The following is a 10,151-nucleotide window of genomic DNA, read 5'->3' on the forward strand; positions in this document are numbered from 1 at the left end:
AGTTTAGATACTCTAGTTCATCAATTTCAATTTCACTATCTGAGTCATCAATAAAGCTACTCTCATAACTATCATTTGAACACAAACTATTAGTATCATAACTATCTTCAGATCCTAGACTCTCAGTATAATAACTCTCAGAGTATTGACTGTTAATATCACTCATTTACATACCATTAAACTTCCATCAATATCTATATGTTTTCTTTCATTAGAACTAATAACCACAATATTTTCTACATTAAATGTTATTTTCAAATAATCTCTAATAATCAGAGTACGGAATGATAGTTCACCACTAATATTCATATTATTAATTTCACCCACATCTTTGGGTCTATTAAAGAATATACAAATGTTTCCTCTAGAATCGTTGATGGTCTTATCATTCATTTTCAAAGCTTCTTTATCAATGACCTTTTCAAGCTTTGAGTAAATTGTTAGTAGTAGTGGAGAAACTTTTGTCAAATTTACTTTAATAGAGTTATTAATTAACATAGCTTGTCCCGTAAATTTAATAAAAGGACACATGTTATTCTCCATTATGGGTTTAATCCAAAAATTTCCATATTTATCTTTGTTCAATTTAACATCTTTGACATATTTTTCTATATCTTCCACCGAAGTAGAGATTGATTGAAATTTGTCTTTTGTGTTTTGAAACATTGTATTTATTAGCTAATAAATTTGCGTTTAGTTTAAGTAAAGTTATATACATAAAACGAGTTGAAAAGCTCAAAGGTGTTTTACTTTAAGCACAGTTTCATCTTTAAAAAAGCCTCTAAAAAAGGCACTTTGTTTTAAGTATAATTTTACTTTATAAATATGATAAATTCTGAAGGATATTTAGAATTTCCAGACTCTCCATATGATAAATTAGAGAATTGTCTGGCTTGTGGTAGAGTGGGGCTTAATACAGAATCAGAAGCATATAAACAATGTATTTTCTGTGATTATCTTCTAATTAATGATAACAAAAAATATAGAAAAATATATAACTCTTTTAAATTAGAACCAAAAATGAATTACTTTACAAGATTAATAAGAGAGATGAATGTTAAGTATTATGGTGATAATACACCATTTCTTACAAGGGAAGAGACTATTTGTATTGAGGAAATGTATAAGGGTTTAATGATATTTATTATTCAAAATAATTTTAATGGAAATGTTAATACAAGATACTATATAAACAAAATAATGGATTATTTTGAAATTAAACCTGAACTCAGGATAAAATATAGAGTTTCTCAAAAAACTCAAAAAAAGTTGGATGACTTGTTTTCCAAATATATAAATGAATGATTTTTTACCCGTTTGGGAAAATAAGATAAAATTTAATAACCATAAAAATCTTCCAAATTCATTGAGATGTCTAATAGTCGGTTCAAGCGGATGTGGAAAAACCTGTTTACTTTTAAAGATGCTCCTTAGTCCTAATTTTTTAGATTATGATAATTTAATAATTTTTACAAAGTCAAGTTTTCAACCTGAGTATCAACTACTCTCACAGGGTTTTAATGCGGGTCTTAAAAAGGAAGACATTATCGGTTTATTTAAACTTCAAAACAAACTAAATGATTATAATATTGATGATATAATACAATTATTTTGTGATACACAGAAATCAAAATCAAAACTAAAACCCATAACTTGTATTCTCAGTGATAATACGGATGATATACCTTCACCTCAAGATTTAGATAAATCAAAAAAGAACCTCGTTATCTTTGATGATTGTGTTAATGAGAGAAACCAAACAGTAATGGATAGCTACTATACAAGAGGGAGACATTCTTCTTGTAATTGTATTTATCTTAGTCAGTCATATTTTCAACTCCCTCGGCGCTCAATAAGAAACAATGCTAATACTTTTATTTTATTTAAGTTAAATTCAATAGATACAAATAATTTTTGGAGAGATAATTGTTCTACATTACGTAGTAAGAAGGAATTTGAAAATAATATGAAACACACGATCGGAAAATATAAATATATTGTTGTGAAACAAGATGAGATACTAAATGATATTTTTCAATAAATAAATACAGAAAATGAATACCGAAGAAAGAGTAAGAAAGTTTAAAGAACATCAAGAGTTGGTTTCAAAAGTTGTAAAGCAACAGGAAGACATAAAGAAGAAAAGGAGACAGAAACTAACTGGTGAAGAAGCCTTTGAAAGAAAACAAGAGAAATTTTTTAAACCACTTTTAAAAACTCAACAAACGATTTCACCTACAGTTCCCACGGTAGAATTTACTCCAAAAAAATTTCAAATGCTCAAAGATTTTAGTCAAATGACAGAGCAAGAACTTGGAGAATTAGAATATGATGATGAAGGATTATTTCGGCATCTTGAGAAGGTAAATAAACTTTCCAATTATATTGTAGAAGCTCTTCAAAACAATGAATATTTGAAGGGTTCAAAAACCAGAGCAGGTCTCATTCCAACAGAAGAACCAGCACAGTTCCATCTTGTGAAAGAAAAGTTATTGATATTTAATGATAAATTGGTGTTCTTAAGTTCTGACCAACCAAATGTTGAATTAACCCCAAGATTAATGTTTCTTCTAACAAAAGATGGACATTCTAATTCACCTTATTTTGATGAACCGCTTGATATGGAAAGAGAGGAAGATAGAGAGTATATTGAGTTGCTAAACGCACTTGATTATGGAGTTTCTGTTGCTGGTAAAAGTAAGAAGAATGAGAAGGAGAAACATATTATTGATGCTTTAAGTAAGCTTGGTTCGGGTGTTAGTTTTCTTCCAAATGACCCATCACAATTAGTTAATAGGTTATTATTGTTGTTAGGTAGTAAGAAGGCTGGAAACAACAATTGTTTTAATGAAGCATCCGCCATTTTAGATCAGTTGATGAATATGAAAATAATTAATAAATGTCAATACAAAGATATTTTATTAGATATTAAATAAGATGAGAAGCACAATTCTTAGTTTTAATTTCACAACGAGTGATTACACAGCTTCATTCCCTTACCCACTACAACTTGACCCCAAAAAAGAATATGAGGCTTCTTTGTTGTCAATGGAGACTTACAATACCCTTTTTAATATCACAGAGAAAAACAACAAGTTTAGTTATAATCCAGGAAGTGGATATAAAACTATAACCGTTTCACCCGGTGCTTACGAGATTTCTCAAATATCTTCAGAAGTCTCTCGCCTTATGAAAGAAAAAGGTGATGAACCAAAAAATATTGTAATAGATATTCAAAAACACACTTCAAAATCAACTATTAAACTTAAAAATAATTATAAAGTTGATTTCACGATTGAAAATTCGTTCAGAGAGCTATTGGGGTTCTCTTCTAAAAAGATTGAAACTAACGGGACGTTTTACAGTGATAATGTCATTCAAATATCCTCCGGTATAAATTCAGTATTAATTCATTGTGATTTGATTGATGGTGCTTATAACGATGGAATAAGAACAAATACAATATTTTCATTCAGCGCATACTCAACCCCGATTGGTTATAAATTTAATATGGAACCAAAAAATCTTGTCTATTTACCTGTGTCAGGAAAAACCATATACAGAGTAAATTTTAGGATAACCGACCAAGATAATCGTATGATATCCTTTAATGATGAAATTATATCCATCAGAATTCACCTACGTGAAGTTTTTCAATAAATAAATAATGGTTATTGTGAGAAAACACGAGTTGGGAAAATATAAAATAATTACAGGGGATGGGATGTTCCTTTCACCATACTATAAGGGTGAAGGTATGTTTCTTGGGAGAGGATACTATAAACCAAAGAGACAACGGGGTGTGGGACATCAATTTAGAAATAAAGGAGATGGGATAATTGATACTCTAATGGGTATTGGTTCAACCATCCTTAAACATAAAGACCTAATTGGTTCAACTGCTTCAGCCGTGGGCTCAGTTGCGGGTGCTATAAAGAGTATAAAAGATGCTCAAAAGGAGTCTCATAAATTACAAGCAATCAAAGAAATTAAAAAAGGTAAAACTCAACTATCTTCACAAGAACGACAAAAAATCATTAAAATACTTGGGTCAGGGTTTCAACGATTTTAATGCTATATAAATACAAGTATGGAAGCGATTGATAGTATCTATGATTTGGATGATACGATTATCATTTCAAACTCTACTAAAAAGGAAGACTATTTTAAGGTAAATGCTATAACAGGAACAGACTGGAATTCAAACGGAACAAAAAGTTTTGAAATAAATAATCAACAAACTTACTTGAATATAGCTGATAGTTTCTTGCTGTGTAAATTTAAATTCACTAAGGCTGCGAATAATACTAATGCTACACTCGTAAATGATTTCTTCTGGAAAATGTTTGATAGTGTCCGCCTGTATATTGGAACACAAGAGGTTGAAGCGGTTGATTATGTCTCTGCTATATCTGAAATGATGAAATTTACACTATATTCGTTTAGTGATAGAATGGGTAAGGGAGCTGTTGAAGGTTTTATTCCTGATATGTCAACGGGAACAAATGCTGACCCTGGTTATAGTCAAAGGAAGTCAATGTATAATGATGATACAAAAGCAGAGAATAGTTTTACGGTAGCAGTACCTCTGAAAGGTATATTTGGATTTTGTGATTATGATAAAGTTTTGTATGGCCTTAAAATTAGATTTCAACTACAAAGGAATGATAATGTAAATAGGTTGCTTTTTGGGGATGAAAATGCTTTTGGAGAAAATAATAAATTTGTTATTAATGATTTGTGTTGGTATATCAGTGAATATACTCCTAATCTTAAAACGGAAGAGATGTTAAATAGAAGACTTAACTCAAAGAAACCGCTAAATGTATCATACCTGAAAAGAAGATGTCAACACGTTAAACTGGAACACACTACCTACACTTGGAATTTGGGTGTTCTTGAAGGAAAGCCACGATACCTCTGGCTCATTTTTAAAAAACCAGATGGAGAGGAGGGTACTAATAAGAATAATGCGCTGAGTGATAATGCTAAGGTGAAACAACTTCGGGTTTCTCTTGATGGAACATTTTATCCGCGAGATAGATTGGAAATTGATTGGGAAAAAAATGATTATGCGGAAGCCTACAAGTCCTACCAAAAGGTGTGTGAAAGTAATGGTAATAATGAACCTATTTTGGATATGGTTGCGTTTCAAAAACTTTATACAATCTACGCAATTGACCTGAGTTCTCAAAAGGAAACTATAAAGTCTAATAGAGTGGATACTTCTCTATACATTGAAAGAGGAGAGAATGAAGAAGTTGATGCTTATTGTTTGCTTTTGGAGGAAACAGAATTACAGATTAATACAGATAATGGTGTTATGATTAATATCACATAGGTTTTTTCTCATAAATAAATGGTAGGGGTATATGTTAATCAAATCAATCTTGATAAATTAACATCTTGTATTCAAAATCAAAAGCCTTGTATTATTAATGTTAATACATTTCAAAGAAAAGGAGCAGTAAGAATTGATGTTTTACTCACAAGAGAGCAGGTGAAAACACTAAATGATGCTGGATCACTTAAAATTAAAATGACAAAACCTATGTTAAAGAAATATTCAATAGACGAGTCAAGAGGAGGATTTCTCCCATTTCTAATTCCTTTATTTGCTGGTTTAAGTGCGGCAGGAGCATTGACTGGTGGTATTTCAGCAGCGATAAAAACTGCTAACGAAAGGAAGGCACAACTAAAAGCTCAAAAAGAATTGGAAAGACATAACAAGGAGTTGGAGAAACAAATTAGTGGAAGTGGTGTAATTGTAGATTTTGCTCAAAAACTTGAAAGTCTACCTGATAAAGCTAGATTGTTAGTTGGAGATATGCTTTCCTCTATCGCTCAAGCGGGTGTTAAACTAACTAAACGGGGTAATGGATTGTATCTTTCTCATAAATAAATGGATAAATGGTTTAAACAATTTGGAAAGAATACAACGTCAAATATAGAACTAGCTAAGTATTGTAAAACACTAAAAATTGATAATGTGGTTATTTGTATGAGAGATGAATTAATACATATAAATAAGAATACAAAGAATATTATTATGAATTTAGACACACAGAATGGTTCTCATTGGGTTTGTATTCATAATAGTCAGGATAAATATTATTTTGATAGTTATGGTATGCCACCACCTGTTGAAGTAATACAATTCTTACAGAATGGTGTTTATCAAACATTTCAAGTTCAAGAAATTAATTCTAAATGTTGTGGTCAATTATGTTTATATGTATTATTTCAACTCAACAATAATGAAAATTTTTATGATATCATTTTTAATCTAATATAAATGACTTATGTTGGAAAAGATGGTTCTATCTTTGGAAAATCCTCTCAGGATATTGATTTATCAAATTATTATACAAAGGCACAGGCTGAACGACAAAAATATAGTGTAAGTAAAAATATTAATATGAAGAATACTTATAAATTAATCAATTATCCAAACCCTACAGATGCGAATGACTTAATTAGATTAAGTGATTTATCACAATATATATTTTTAAAGAAAACAGCACGTTTTGTTAAACAAGTAAAATTTACAACCACAACACCTGGTTATACTGACCATACACCTTTCCTCATTGAATTTAACTACCTGCTTACAATTGAATTTTATAAAGAAGGACATTTAGTTAATATGCGAATTAATAAATGGGGGTATGATATGCCTGATTTAGGGTATAATTGGTCTTTTTCAATAAACATAGAAGACCTACATGATTTAAATCAGTCTCGTAAAGAAGAATATTATCCACTTGGTGAAGATAAGGATTTATGTGGAAGTACAATTAGTAAACAACAAATACGTGATTTTAAGAAAAGAAAAATATATGATAGTATAGCGATGGTTCGCATGACAAAGAAGGAAGGTAATGAGATAAGGATAGAAAGCCGAGGAATACAAACCGATTTGGTAGTGGGAAGATGGGGTGGTATTACCTGTCATAATATTAATCTCACATATATTTCTGATACATAAATGGCAGGAAGAAGACTACAAGAGAATTATAATTTTTGTATTCAAGGATACCTACAAGAAAAGGGTGCTCGGTATTACATACCTTATGATTTGGAGCATATACATGGGAATTTTGTCATAAAAAACTGGCCTTATACTGATATTGTTAAACCCACAAATAGAGACTTGTTTAAAATATTAAATAAAAATGAACTTCTCAAAGTTATGAAATATAAAACTCTTTTAGAAATCGTCAACAAATCTTATTGGTATCCTATTATGAGAAAAATAATTATAGATACAAGAATATCTCAAAATCCAGATGAGTATATGTATAATATTCTTTGGGGCTCAAGCTCAAGGGTAGCAAGGGATGAGGAAGGAGTTGAAGAAGAGAAGGAGGAAAGGGAGAAAAAGGAGACGGAGGAAAGGGAGAAAAAGGAGACGGAGGAAAGGGAGAAAAAGGAGAAGGAGGAGAGGGAGAAAAAGGAGAAGGATGAAAGGGAGAAAAAGGAGAAGGAGGAGAAGGAGAAGGAGGAGAGGGAGGAAAGAGAGAGGGTGGAAAAATATAAAAATATGACCATTCCTGAGATTAATGAAAGATTGAAGGTATTACGGCAAATAAATAAATCTCAACGCACTGAAGAGGAAAATAAAGAATTAATGACTCTTCCGAACTTATTGGTTTTTAAATTTGCTATAATGAATTCAGAGCGCAGATATACAACATATAGTTGATGATGTTGGTGTTACTGACTTTAGTTAGTTTTATTTGTAAATAAATGGAGGAGAGAGTGAAGCCATTTCTAAGGATTCTTTATGTTTTAAAAATCAAGATAGAAATGTATATGTTGAAAACCAAAAAGGTTTTGGCACTATGTAGGACTTTTTCTCATAAATAAATATGAGTTATTGTCTCAAATGTAAAAAGAAAACTAAATCTAAAAATATCTCTTATGTTAAAGCTAAAAATAATAGAGTTTATCAAAAAGGAAAATGTCAAGTGTGTGGCTCTAAAAAGTGTCAATTCATCTCTCATAAAAGTGGAGGAGACATACAAAAGTTTTTGTCAGGTAGCAAATTTACAACAACTGGAATTCCAGGGGAATTACACCTTCCAGGGTATTCTTTCTGTGGCCCAGGAACAAACTTGGATAAAAGATTAGATGAGGCTGACAATCCTAAACCTTGGTCTAAACCTACAAATAGGGTTGATGAAGTGTGTATGAAGCATGATATTGCTTATGGGAAAACCACTACGTTGACTGAAAAACATAAAGCCGACAGAGAAATGTTGTATAATTTGTCTTTGATACAAAATCCAACGTTGAGAGAGAAAGTTGATAGGTTTATTGTGAGAAATTTGATAAATGCTAAATTGAAACTTGGTCTTGGTTATTCACCCTCAAAAAACTATTAGGCTCTAATGATGTCATCAAGACTGAGGAGCTTTTGGCTGAAGAATTACACAAACCTATAATCACCAAGTTTAAAAGAAGGAAGGTTTATTCCAAAGACACTGACTACATATGGTCCGCTGATTTAATTGAATTGAATAATGACAGGGGATACAGGTATGCTTTAACCGTTATTGATTTGAGGAGTAGATTTGCCTGGGTTGTTCCTTTAAAAAATAAAAAGGGTGATACTTTAATGTTATCCTTTAAGCTAATATTTGATAGGGATAAAAGAAAACCAAAGAAACTGTGGACCGATGAGGGAACAGAGTTCTATAACAAAATATTTATGAAATTTCTTAAGGGGGAGGGTATTAAATTATACAGCACCTTTAATGAAGGAAAAGCAGTTGTTATTGAGCGTTTTAATCGTACTTTGAAAGAGAGGCTATATAAAAAATTCACACAACTCGGTTCTCAAAAATGGGTGTATTTAATTCAGGGTATTGTAGATAATTACAATAATACCGTTCATTCATCAACAAAATCAAAACCATCAGAATCATTTACAAAATTAGAATATGAAAAGGAGATTAATTTGAGAAAACCGAAGTTCAAAGTTGGTGATATTGTAAGAATATACAGATGGAAAAGCCATTTTGAGAAAGGTTATACAAAAAAATGGACTAACGAATTATTTAAAATCGTTGATGTAATGGATACAGTCCCTTGGACCTACAAATTATATGATTTAAATGGAGAAGAAATCTTAGGGTCATTTTATTCACAGGAATTACAAAAAACAAAGCTGATAACCCTTGAAAATAATAAATAAATAAAAAAATGTAATGGGGATACGTTTTTAAATCTGTGAACCCCAAACACAGAATCCCACAACTTTTTAGTTGGGGCTTAACTTTTGTGTGTATCATGGGGATACGTTTTTAAATCTGTGAACCCCAAACACAGAATCCCACAACTTTTTAGTTGGGGCTTAACTTTTGTGTGTGTGTGAGTGGGTCATAATAATGTACAAACCCTAACCCAACCCCCACATTAAAACACCATATTTGTTAGTCAAAACAACTGAATCCATTACATCAACCATTAAAAAAAGTTCTTAACTCCATCTCTTTGTATGACCTTCCAATTCTATTTATCTTTTCCCAACTTTTTAAAAACAATTCAATGATAATATAAGATAAATGAGTCTGTGAGGTTTGACATTCATTCAAAAATTCACCTCACATCCAGAACCCTAACCCAACCCAATCCCTAACCCATCCCCATCCCTTACCCAACCCATCCCTAACCCTCACATTCAAAATCCCAACCCTAACCCAACCCATTAACCCAACCCCCATCCCTAACCCTCACATTCAAAATCCCAACCCTAACCCTAGCATAATCTTTTTTTCCTTTTCTTTTTTTAATACGTATTTCAATATTTTTTTAAAATGTTTTTTAATACGTATTTCAATATATATATTTTTCCTCTTCCTCCAATTCTGTCTTTCAAGGCTTTCAAGTTGGAAAAAGTAGAAATGGGAAGAAAGTATTTTCCAGCATCTTCTTCCCCGAACTTTCTTGATATTGTTGAAATACATGTAAAAAAGAAATATATTACTTATCTAATATTGAATGAAATAACATATACTTTAATTGATTATTAATCAACTGAACTTACCTTAAATCAAACGTCATTAAAGAAAGAACATTGTTCATTGCTTTAGAATCCAAAGAGCCTCCAAGGTAAAACTCTTTCGTTGGATTATCAAGGTAAAACT

The 10,151-nt window shown here is 31.1% G+C and overlaps 2 protein-coding genes across 2 annotated transcripts in view; both read right to left on the reverse strand.

Moving 5' to 3' along the window:
- Window positions 1–10,151, reverse strand: part of LOC137423191 (protein FAM184A) — a 192,940-nt gene that overhangs the window by 162,258 nt on the left and 20,531 nt on the right. The gene's annotated exons all lie outside the window — the stretch shown is intronic.
- The window catches only part of LOC144891358 (uncharacterized), a 1,565-nt gene continuing 1,186 nt past the window's right edge, over window positions 9,773–10,151 (reverse strand). The window contains exon 3 of the mRNA XM_078774578.1: window positions 9,773–10,151. This exon is cut by the window's right edge and continues 94 nt beyond it. Within this exon, the coding sequence (XP_078630704.1) occupies window positions 10,048–10,151 (104 nt within the window). The 3' untranslated portion in view covers window positions 9,773–10,047.

Source organism: Myxine glutinosa, chromosome 3 (assembly GCF_964187855.1).
Source record: "Myxine glutinosa chromosome 3, kmMyxGlut1.1, whole genome shotgun sequence".
NCBI classification, from domain to species: domain Eukaryota; kingdom Metazoa; phylum Chordata; class Myxini; order Myxiniformes; family Myxinidae; genus Myxine; species Myxine glutinosa.